This window comes from Polyodon spathula, chromosome 12 (genome assembly GCF_017654505.1).
Source record: "Polyodon spathula isolate WHYD16114869_AA chromosome 12, ASM1765450v1, whole genome shotgun sequence".
Classification (NCBI taxonomy): Eukaryota; Metazoa; Chordata; class Actinopteri; order Acipenseriformes; family Polyodontidae; genus Polyodon; species Polyodon spathula.
The window spans coordinates 25,404,209-25,416,539 of NC_054545.1; the positions used below are offsets into that span (position 1 = coordinate 25,404,209).

General features: G+C 41.9%; 1 protein-coding gene across 1 annotated transcript in view; it reads left to right on the forward strand.

Annotated features, from left to right (window-relative positions):
- Positions 1-12,331, forward strand: part of LOC121324850 (cytoplasmic FMR1-interacting protein 2-like) — a 63,366-nt gene that overhangs the window by 5,133 nt on the left and 45,902 nt on the right. The window contains exons 2-4 of the mRNA XM_041267062.1: positions 6,383-6,525; positions 11,438-11,527; positions 11,948-12,025. Of these exons, the coding sequence (XP_041122996.1) occupies positions 6,409-6,525; positions 11,438-11,527; positions 11,948-12,025 (285 nt within the window). The 5' untranslated portion in view covers positions 6,383-6,408. The remainder of the gene's footprint in view (positions 1-6,382; positions 6,526-11,437; positions 11,528-11,947; positions 12,026-12,331) is intronic.

The window sequence follows — 12,331 nt, forward strand, 5'->3', positions numbered from 1 at the left end:
TGTGGGCTGGCAGAACTCGATGTCTCTCCATTGTGGAAGTTATCTAATTGCTGTGTTTTTAATTTCCGTTTGCACACAAATATGTAGGCAGAAAATGAAAGCAACCAGGGACTTACGGAAATATTGGAGCTTGGTGAATTATTTATAAATAGCAATGTTACAAAAACGTGCAACAGCTGTATGTAACAGGTGATCTTTGAATGTCCGTTTGCATATTGTAAACTATTGTTTACAATTGTAGACTGCAGATGAAACTGGAGACGGCCCCAGTTTGATACTGGAACTTTCCAGTCTGGTTTTGTGGTGCAGGTGGAAATGGGTATTAGTTTGTTTTGGTAAGGTCAGCTACAGATAACACTATGTAGTTAAAGAGTGAAGAACAGGATCTGAAACTCCTGACAGCTTCCATGATTCCTGGAGATATACATGGTGCTGAGCACTCGTGCAGGTTTGCAGAGACAGAACAAGGCTGAAACTCCTGACATCTTCCACGATTCCTGGAGGTATCCATGGTGCTGAGCACTCCTGCAGGTTTGCAGAGACAGAACAGAGCCTGGAGGTATCCATGGTCCTGAGCACTCCTGCAGGTTTGCAGAGACTGTTGACACAGATGTGTTGTATTGTTAACTGTGAGCAGGAGGCCAGTTTGGAAGTTAAGGCCACTAGTAAAATGAATTTGGAGCTTGCAACATTAGTTCACATTGTTAAACCACTGCACAATTTGTTTGCCGTTTGTAGAACCCTGAGGGGAAATTCTCTAGGCACCTGGCTGCACTCTGCTTGACTGCATACCAGGGGGAACTACATTCACAAAAATAAATATACATATAAAACTAAGGTTTAACCAGATTTGGTGCACAGTAAATTGCGTTATTATGAAAAGAGAATAAACATTGTGTTACTTTTAGTATTCTTAAACCCATTAATAGCCTTGAATGGGATACTTCATAAATCAAAGGAGTATTATGTGGCTCAGTGAGAGATATACAGCTCAGGAGCCATTTGTAGCAGTCCTAGATTGGTATATGATGTTTGTAGTCCTTTTAACGATAAAATAAAAAAATAAATAAAACTTTTTTTTTTTTTTTAAACAACACGTCACTATTGCAGAAATTGTCTAGGTATGGTTTGTTACTGTTAACAGGAAGACTTGCCCCGCTACAGTATGCATTACCTCTAAACCCACCCTACTGCTAAAAAGGGAGGTTAGACAAACCACTGACTTTGTAAGCACGTAAAGGACGCTGGGGGGAGTTCTGTTAGAGGCAGGAAATGCTGTAATTGAAGGATCTTTAGCAAAGTTGCCACTGCTATAGAAAACATACACAGCGTGCACTTTGTGTGGGCCAGAGGATTCTGTCAGTTCTGTTACTCAGAAGACAGGGTCAAATGTACATATTCCCCTATTAAAAAACATGTTTTAAATAACGGGAAATAATAGAATACGTGCCGTTATCCGTGTCTTAGTGATCAGTGTACCATACACAAGGGGACGCATATGGCAAAATAAGATATTCTGAAATCTAGCTAGTTGATTGTCTGAGAGTGGTCTCATGATTTATAATTAAATAAATAAATTTTAGTAAGTCGCTGTGCATATTTGAACTTAAAAGATGATAATGCTTACTGTAGGACAGAAATGTGCGAGTGTGACGGGGAACTGCCCCGTCTATATGAGTGTGTTTGGAACTGGCAGGGAGGGGGTTAAATTTCTCCCTGCCAGGAAAACATGTGAGAATGTGGCTGGAGCGCTAATTGAATAATTAGTAATTATTGATTAATTGGGCTCCAGCCACAGGGGATAAAAGCCAGGGGAGAGGCCCTGGCTGGAGGTGTTTTTTGTTTGGGAGTTTGCTTTGTGTTGGAGGGTTTTGTGTTTTGGAAGAAGAATGTCTTGTTTTTAAAAAAAAACTTGGAACCTGACCATTGACTTTGTAAGTTCACTTATTATTTCTGTTTGAACCTCTTTTCTGTTGGCCCTTGTGCGTATTTATTTGATTATTTTTTGTTTAATAAAGAACTTTATTTTTGACTTTACAATGTCTCTGAGACTCAGCCCTCTGTCATCCTGTCACACTTGGTGTCAGAAACAGGATAGCGCCACCTAGAGGCTCAGAGCAGTATTTATTTTTTGAATTTTTGTGGAATTTTTGAATTTTTTTTTTTTTTTTTTTTTGAATTTTGAATTTTGGAGTTGAGTGGAGAGCAGAATGGGCAGAAGCAGCAGCAGCAGCCGCCATCACCAACCCAAGCCCTGTGGGAGGACCCAGCGAGCTTGTTCCCGTGGTGCACCTGGTGCGGGAAGGAAGACCACCGGTGGAGGTCCTGTCCGGATGGGCCACTAGCTGACTGGTGTGGGCACTGTGAGCTGGGTGGCCACAGCTGGGCAGAATGCCCCCACAACCCGGACCAGGAGCAGCTACCAACCCCGTCCTCGGCAGCCACCCCACCAATACCGCCTTCACCACCATCGCTGGAGCTCTGGGAGTGGTTTGTGCACCCCGGAGCGGACCTCTTCCATGACCTTCCCCTCGCCATCAACACGCTGTGGCATCGAGATGGGGAGAGGTGGGAGGAGTGGGAGAGAGAGCATCACCCGGGGTCCCTCCAGGAAATATTCATCATGGACCTGGCATACCTGTTAATAGACATGGGGGATTCCCCACCTTGAAGAAATGGGGGTGGAGCCGCCGCTCCCAGAGCCCAGAGAGGAGGAGCCGCCGCTCCCAGAACCCAGAGAGGAGGAGCCCGAACATCCACAGCCCGAGGGGGAGGAGCCCGAGCGGGAGGAGTCGGTGCGTCCACAGCCCAAGAAGGGGAAGCCCACAGGCCCAGGGCTGAAGGGACTCGCAGGGAAAGAATACAGGCTGTTTCCACCACCACCACCACCAGAGGAGGATTACCTGCTGGTCTCGCCTCCACCCTCGGAGGAGGACTACCCGTTGCTCCCACCGCCACTAGCAGAAGAGGAGTACCTGCTGGTCCCGTCGCCATTGTCGTGGGAGGACTGCCCGTCGCTCCCTCCGCCACCAGCAGGGGAGGAGCGCCTGCTGGTGCCACCTCCACCAGCAGGGGAAGAGCGCCTGCTGGTGCTTCCACCGCCAGGAGAGGGAGAACAGCAGGTGCTGTCTCTCCCTCCACCGCCAGCAGAAGATGCTGGAGGTCCCTCCCAGCCTCTGTACCAGCTGCTGAGGGGAGTGCGGAGACAAGCTGCCCGGCGGCTAAGAGGCACAGCACCGCCCAAGGATGCCTGCACAGCACCACCCAAGGATGCTGGTTCGCCATCGCCTGGGGAGGCCAGCTGCTCGGCATCGCCTAGAGAAACTCTCAGTGTGCTTTCCCATAGGGATGCCTGGGGTCACTGCTGGTCCACCGTCGCCTGGGGTCGCTGTTGGCCCCCATCGCCCAGGGGGAAGGTGCTGCCGTCCCGAGTTAGAGAGGATGGAGCTACCATCCCGAGAGCCGGAGGGTCCAGCGTCGCTAGAGGGGCCAGGGAGTCCAGAGGGTCCAGAGGGAGCCGGGCCTCCGTTCCCGCCTCCGCCACCAGAGGGAGCCCGGTCACGAGGGTTCAGTCCCGCTGGGAGGACGCCAGATGGGGGAAAAGATATTCTACCTTGGCCGCCCCCATGGACCACGGATGTCTCCCCATCCCAGGACCGGACAAAGAACTTTGGGCTTGAGGGGGGAGGTGGCTGTTGGGGCCATGTGTGCTTAGCACAAGAGGGGGGGGGGGGGGGGGTATGTATGCGACTCGGAACTGCCCAGTCTGTATGAATGTGTTTGGAACTGGCAGGGAGGGGGTTAAATTTGTCCTTGCCAGGAAAACGTGTTAGTGTGGCTGGAGTGCTAATTGAATAATTAGTAATTATTGATTAATTGGGCTCCAGCCACAGGGGATAAAAGCCAGGGGAGAGGCCATGGCTGGAGGTGTTTTTTTGTTTGGGAGTTTGCTTTGTGTTGGAGTTTTGTGTTTTGGAAAAATAGTTTGTTTTTTTTTTTTTTTTTTTTTTTTTTTTAAAAACTTGAAACCTGACCATTTATTTTGTAAGTTCACTTATTTCTGTTTGAACCTCTTTTCTGTTGGCCCTTGTGCCTATTTGATTATTTTTGTTAATAAAAGAACTTTATTTTTGACTTTATATTGTCTGTGAGCCTCAGCCCTCTGTCATCCTGTCACAACGAGATATACGGTAGTCCACACTTGTGTGAATGGGCTGTCCCTCACTTGACCGATTTAATTTATTCTGGAAATAACTGACATGTCAGTTTTAGTCCCAAAACAGAAGATCTAATGGACTTTGAAAGAGGGCTGGGTGTGTGCTCGGTCGTGTGCTTCGTCATCATCTCAAAAGCGATGGTCATTCTGCAATGTATGTTTGCACCCCGGCTTCCCTGCAGGGAGATATGGTGGTAATCGGTGAAGAATGGTCAAATAGCCAACACATAATATAAGAACACAATACACGTTATAAAGCTATGTGTCCTAGTGAGATTCAGAAAGGCTAATCCCAGAACAAGAGCCAGACAGCCAGTGAACCAGTAAGTCATTCTGGCTGCCCACATTGTCCCTATACCCTATTGAAGTGTGGCTGGTGTTTCTAAGCTGTCCAATATTGTATCATAGACCCTTTCTGGAGCTGAACCTCAGATGATGTCTTTATCCATACAGCTGGTTGTTCGGCCAAGCAACTACTGCAGTCTCATGAGCAGTTTCACATTCGAGTGGTTAGCAGCCGAACTGTTCACTCACAACCAGGAAGATTGCTTAAGTCACTTGAAATGATTGTGCAAAGGATGTATTTCAGTTAAAATAATTTGGGATGATAACCTGAATAAAATTTTGCTTGAACATAAAGTCAAATCATGCTTTTTCCAATGCAAAAAAGTATATATTTTAAACTGGAATTTAAATCTAATTAGTGCCAGATCAATAAGGCAATCAGTTTCACAGTCTGCAGTAAATAAGAGACTATCAGCATGTGTCAGGATGCAGCAGTCAGAAAGTGTCATTAATCTGGTTTTCATGCTAAAGGTTAGAAATAGAAGGAGGGGATCAGTTTTGACAGCTACGCCATGATGTGTATACTGTGAATGGGAGTGCATAACAGAAAAATAAAACAATTAACTAGCACCTTTAAATAAATTATCAGGCAGCCACAGTGAAAAACTCATAACCCATTGTTGAGCAGATTTAGCACTTCATTAATTTAGTTACAAATGTCAGCAATGTAGTTAAGAAAAATAGAACAAGGTTCAAGGCAGTTAGCAATTTGTGCACTGCCCTGAGTACACAGTAGCAGAGTTTGTCCTTTATTCATGCAATACTGACTAAAGGGAATGTGGGGACTGTCTGTGGAAAGCAGTATACACAGCAGCAGTGAGGTGAAATAGAGTGCCCTGCTGCAATTCAAGCCAGGCACTGTTCAAAGCAGTTGCCTGCATCCACTTGGTACAAAATGTTGTGCTGTTTAGCAACTAAAAAAAAAAAAAAAAGGTACAGTGCTGTTGAATACTTTACCATCTCTTTAGTTTGCTTCATGTCATTCATTCTTGAAGCTATGTCTACATTTCTTTAATGTTTAAACCTTTTCTGTAAACAGTTGTTTACCATTTCAACCATTAGATAATGTAAATTGGTGTCACAATTATAGTAATCTTCACATTTTACGTAAATAGTTGTTATGTTTTATACTGGATTTTCACTTGGTGATTTACCAAGCACTAAAATTTGCAAGTTGATACAAGTAATAAAACAGGACATTTTCTGTTGAAGGTTTTGTAAAATAGTATGCGGTTTAGGATTTTAATTTCTCATTTAAAACTTAGTTTCATTAATGCATGCATAACTGTGATTAATTAATATATAAATTAAACTTTTTTTGTATGTGCACACATGGTTTAAATGATCAAAAAAATAATTTATTTCAGTACATTTGACAAAAGCCCTTCTTCAGCTGTGTAAAAAGAAAAGTAACTTTGCTTTTCTTGTACACTGCAGCTATACCTCCTTTCTCACTTTAATATTTTTCCAGGTACTAATTATTGTAAAAGCCAGTATTACCTTATTGGAACACAGTATGTTTTGTCATCCAACTTAGGAAAACAAGCACAACAGTTTATCATCTGACCTTGTGTACAGAGTACAGCTAAATGAGAGAAAAGGCATGTTGGTGTTCAGTCTCTTGTTTAGCATTTTGTTTTTTGACCAATGTATTGCTCTGCGGGGAGCTATAGTGGCAGGGATTGCTCTGCTCAGGGCGAAGTCCTGTTACTGGCTTCGTTGGAATGCCATCATTCTGTGATATTACAGCATGGGTGTCTGTACCATGGTAATCAGAAAAAGGAATTCTTTGGGCCTAACTTCATGTGTTTTCTTTCCTAGATTAAGAGTGTTGCTAAGCTGTCACCATGACTACCCATGTGACCCTGGAAGATGCCCTATCGAACGTGGACCTGTTGGAGGAGCTGCCTCTTCCAGACCAGCAGCCATGTATCGAGCCCCCTCCCTCATCCATCATGTACCAGGTCAGCTGATTTCTCTCAGCTTTACAAGTTCATAAGTTCAGCCGCCCTAGCTCGGCTGGGTTTTACAGTGTCATGAGGCTGCAAGTATGGCAAGACAGTGATGATTTTGACAGTAATGCTGTAGTTTACTAATGGTTAGGCCATTAAGATTTATTCATGGTGAAGCTGTTTCTATAAAACTGTTTCTATAAGGGTTGCTCTACAATTAGATGGGCTTTCCCTAGCTCTTCTATATACAATACATTAGTCAATGTATAAAAATGCATTATCCTGTCTATATAAATATATCATTGAATTATAAACGTTTGTTTATTTTTTGGCTGTTTGTTTCTGAGCTTGTGATTTGTAAATGGCTTGTGTTTTTAAAGGTTTGTGTACTTCATAAAGGTGGCAGAACAAAACAAGAAGCACAGTGGAAGACTGTTACTACAAAGAGTCCCTGTGGCAAAGTGCCCCACCCCTGGGCTATTTATTTGTGTTGTATGTTACATGTAGTGTGTTAATGTTGGTGTATAGTCATTGGTACACGGGATATAAATGGGTCTGTGTAACACAAGTGTTTAAAATGTATATTTGTATTTAGGCAAGAGGATTATACAGCACTTCAGGTGCAGGTAAAATGTAATAATATGTGAGCACAGGGAATTGCACTTTTATTAATTCACGTGCAGTTGTACCGAGACTCCAATTGAATGATTGATTAGCAATCGAGTCTCGGTACAGCTGCATAAAAGCAGCATGTTTTCACTCACTCGGGGTTGTGTGTTTGGTTAGTGGAGAACGGGATTGGAGACAGAAGTTATAATAATAATAATAATAATAATAATGAGTTAATAGTTAAAATGTCTGCTCACCGTGTTTGCCTGTGTAGTCCGTTTTGTTTGTCTCTTTATTTTGGTGAAAGTGCCTTGTCCTGTGTTTTTGTTTGTCTTTGCAACCTTTTATTTTCTGTTTGTTAAATGCTGAGCAAAGCAATTGCTCAGCTTCACCAAACTCCACCTCTCCGTTTATTTTGTGTTAGTTCCTGTTTCTGGTCTGACGTCATCCACTGCAGCCGTCTTTGTGACAGTCCCCCAAAAACACTGATGACCACACGCTGCAATAGATATGAGCTTTTACAAGCTTGCATTGCTGTGATTTGTCTTGAGCTCTGAGTTTCCCATATGTAGTGACTTTTAATGCTTTGAGTTTCTACTGTGTATTAAAAAACAGTGGTCACTATTGAATTCTAACACATCATGGTTCATTTAATGAGCCCACTTCTTGCAAATATCACATAGGAGTCAATATACAGCATACTCAGGACATTGAAAATAAACCTGAGCAAAATGCACAGTACCTGCAGGGTGACGCTGGCACGAATTACAGATTATCAAAATAGACACATGTATATATTCAATTTTATAAAGATGTTTGAGTAAACTCATTGACATTAACATTATTTTCATCTAGGGGCTATAATTGGGAAAGTGTGTTATATATATCTTTAATCCAAACTGTTTTTTCGTCAATTAACGAATTATACATTGAAAATACCTGTCCACATAGAAGCAAAGGCAGAGCTGAACCTGACTTCTTAGGAAAGAGCGATGGATATTGAACCACTGTAGGTGCCTGTGACAGAAAGACAATGATTCTTGGTGGTAAATCTCCCTTCTGACCTGTGAGGGCGCTAAGTAACGGGAACAGAGTACCCTGGACTGACACTTAATTCCTAGGGTTTTTAAAAGGAAGTCGGTCATTTAGAAAGGAGGCGACCCGGAAGGGAAATTATATGACAGCCACGGATTGGAGGAGCGGCTGCAGTTGTTTACCAAAGGGTCATGTGGTATAAATAGGGGACAAAGTGATGTAATCTGTTCCTTTATTTTTGTTAGAGAACAACCTGGATGAACCTGCGTTTTGTATGGAGAAAATCATGTGTTTTGTTTGTTTATTTTGTTTATTATTTATGATTATTTAGTTGGCTAAACATGATCCAGGAGCTGTCGCTAAAGGCCAGCACAGACCTGGACAACACTGCACTTTAGTACTGTATTTTCACCACGAGCACTAGAGCATGCACTTTGGACTGTTGTTTGTGTTTATGTATGTTACGTGTGGGTGAATTAAAATGGGACCGTTATTTCAGGGCCAACACACGGATTACAGATGAGGATTACACGCCGCTGTATTGCTTCTCATTGACACTATTATTGTTTACTGTTGTGAGCCGTCAGGCATTTGGATTACAAAATACAACCATTAAACAACATTGCATCTGTGTTTACTGATCACCTGTACCTGCACACTATTAACCACTTTGCCACAGTGCTGCACACAGGTGAATCTCTGGCGTAATTACCAGTCCCTTTACAATAAAAGCAATCCAGGCTACTCTAAAGGGAGTAATTACATTTCTGTGTGCAATACGCCAGGCAAGTTGCAAAAGCATTTTGCTAATTATTTGTTTAGAATAATATTCTCTCAGTCGTAGTGTATGCTAATGTAGAGTAGATGGGTCTAAAAGTTTCCTACTTAAGTTCTATATTTCTTTCAGTACAATCTGATGTATTTCTCTACAAATCCCTTTCTCAATCATTTAATTGCATTTCTGCAAAATGTAATTTAATTCCTACTGTCGAGATTGATGATAAATGCCACTTTTGTTGCGATTTTGCCAGGGTTAATTGTACTGTGTATATTAAAAACTCTGCCGCCATGTCTTCTAGACAAGTTAGACTGCAATCTAAGACTAAGGGGTGTATTTATAGCTACCTCTTTCAAAAGTGTTTTTTGTGCTCCCAGTAGTGCAAACCTACCATGTTACTTTTCAGGTTGATGTGTAAACGCAATCTAATAGTGTATACAAACGCAAGGGGAAATTGTAGTTTTACATTTGTCAATCCTTGAACCATCAATTTAACAAGTAAACCCAACTACTGCTATAGCTGCCTGTTCGCGTGTCAGTCCAATGGCTTATTTCAAATGCCTTGTGTTACAAAAAGAGCAGAACAGGCTTGTAACAGCTTTTAGTAATTGATGGAAATACCCTAGCAATGCACATTCTTGTTGATAAATGTTTAATCAACTATTTATTCCTGCATTGTGATTGGAGAGCTGCTACCTTGTCTGCCAGCTTGTCTTTCTCTGCTTATGGAACTTAGTGTATTGTTAATGATTGAGCTAATATATCTGGATGGGTACAGCTTTGCTTTACAGGACTGATCCAGACTTTAAACATATGATCCTAAAGGAAAAAAGTACGACAGACGTTGGGGGTGTTAGACACATTTAAACTGCAGGGTTCGTGTATTAATTCACATAGCTGTGTCCCGTGGTTTGCTCAGGAACTTTCAAGGACAAATTTTATCCAGTTCATGTTCTTAATACTGGTGCTCAGATTGAAATGAGCGGTGCATTGTGGGAACAGAAAACCAGCAATGTAGTGTGATCTGGATGTGATCAAGCCTGCCGTGACCCTTTTCCACACTCATCCTTCCCCATCCAGACTTGTAACACATTGAGATTATATCCAGTTTAAGTACAGTTATGAGATAACGCAACAGGAAGGTTTACAAGATTAGGTCACATTTCCTATGTTTATTGCAGCAAGAAGGCTCTTGCCGACACACCTGCCAAAAAAAATGACAAAATGATTTCACACACAGGCGTAAGTGTAACCATGACTCGTCACACCGAAGCTATATTTAGATTTGCTGTTTGCAGAAACTCTATTTGCATGGTATTTGAGTGGTCAGTAAAGATCATGTGTCTGCGGGTATGAAACTACAGATGCAGACACTTAAACAGTTTTACATAATGTAACCCCTTAAGAACCAGTGGCAAGCCTACTCATCTGCCCCATTGCCTTTGTATGATGTTTGTAATAATTCTGAGTGGTTCTAACTGCAACCAATCAAATGTTTTTTACTATTATTTTGTATGTCTGTGTTAAGATGCCTTCACCTTGAGAGCCGCTCTTTATCATTGATATATGTAGCACAAAATCAGCTAGTATGGTTTATAGAATTAGGATCCTGTGCCATTTACTGATCTGCTGCATTGGAAACAAGTTTCCTTGAGTTTTATCTGGCAATACAGTGCTTTTGAATAGAAAGACACTTTGGCTGAGCTAGCCTACATGTGTCTGTGGCAGGCAACTGGAACTGTTGAGCAGCTCCAGATCAGATATGCAAAGCAGCTTAACACTATCAAAAAATAAATCAATGCAATATGATTTCAGGTCATTGCAAATATCAAAGGAACATTGCAAATAAAAAAAAGTGTTTGAATCTACTTACAATTTAAAAAGAAATGTTCTAAACATTATGAGCAGTAGTAATACATTGGCCACCCTTTATTCTGCTAAAGATGGTTTGGTTCTTTGCTTTTGTTTTAAACTTTAATTTGGGACAAGCAGACTTGTTGCTGCTGCTTATTTCTAAACCACTTTCTGTGCTGTAGGCGAGTTTCACTCCAGTGGTGCAGCAACAATCAGGCCATGTGACCTGTGGCACAGTAAATGATTAGGTAAACGTCATGCTTCATATATATATATGAAATACAGCATTAGAAGCAAGCAAAGTAACAAACAGAAGAAATAGGAAGATCGTTGATAATGCAGCTATTTAAAATTGATTTTAAAGCCTGGGTTGGCCACCTTTAATGGTTTAGGGATATTGCTACCTATGTTATATGTTAACAGATATCAGTTTTTGCCTACAGGGTGATGGTTTCAAGGTTTCCTATTATATCTGAAATTGGACTTCATATTTAACCTCTTTGCTGGGCTGTGAACTGTCCTCCCAGTCAATATAACACTCATCTTGGATTTACCTGAGTTAACGCTGGGTTGTCCGTGGTTAGTTCTAATCTGTGAAAGTGGCCAGAAATATTTCTGGTGTTCATGTTATATCATATTTCTTTTTAGGCTAACTTCGATACCAACTTTGAAGACAGAAATGCATTTGTTACGGGGATTGCCAGATACATTGAGCAGGCCACTGTTCACTCCAGCATGGTGAGTATCTGACTTGTAAACAACGCATCAAAGGAACAAGCAGTGCACGCTGCACAGCCTTACGGGACCTAGACAAGCACAACGCTGTGAAAGACAGACATTGTAAATCATTCGTACTGTAGCTATTGTCTGAAGGCTCAATGTTCCTTTGTTTTTAGTTTTTATTCTGGAATCTCTTCAAATTGAAATCTTATTACCTGAAAGACTAAAGAGCTTCAAATGTCATCAAAACTGTTTGTTATTTGTTTGACTGAGGTAAAAGTTATTTTGGTTGCTCTTTGTGTAAACCTAAGAAACAGTTAGCCAGGAGAGGTTAAATAGCATAAACAGAAATCTAAACCAACAGTAAGAGAATATTCCACTTTGTGAATTATGTATCTAGAAAGGCCTCAGTCTCATGGCTAACTGTTTGATTGACAGAATGAGATGCTGGAGGAGGGTCACGAGTATGCAGTTATGCTGTACACGTGGAGAAGCTGTTCAAGAGCCATTCCTCAGGTAACACTGAACATGTCTTTCAGGCAGTGGGTATTACACATTAGATACCTCAGAACAATGGAACTTCATCCATCCAATAGCAGTCTCCAGGTCCGTTGTTGGATGATAATGGACCTGAAAGTGTTACAATAAAACACACTACTTACCGTGGCTGCCTGCTGTGTTTATTCACAAGTCCTGGTCAGTAAGATGGGAATGCAGGGCAGTTGATTTGTGACTGATAAGGCAGTCTCAGTGCTCTGCCTATGATCATTGTACAGTGCTACCCTGTTATAATGCAACCTGTCCTAGTGCGGAATCGGTCAT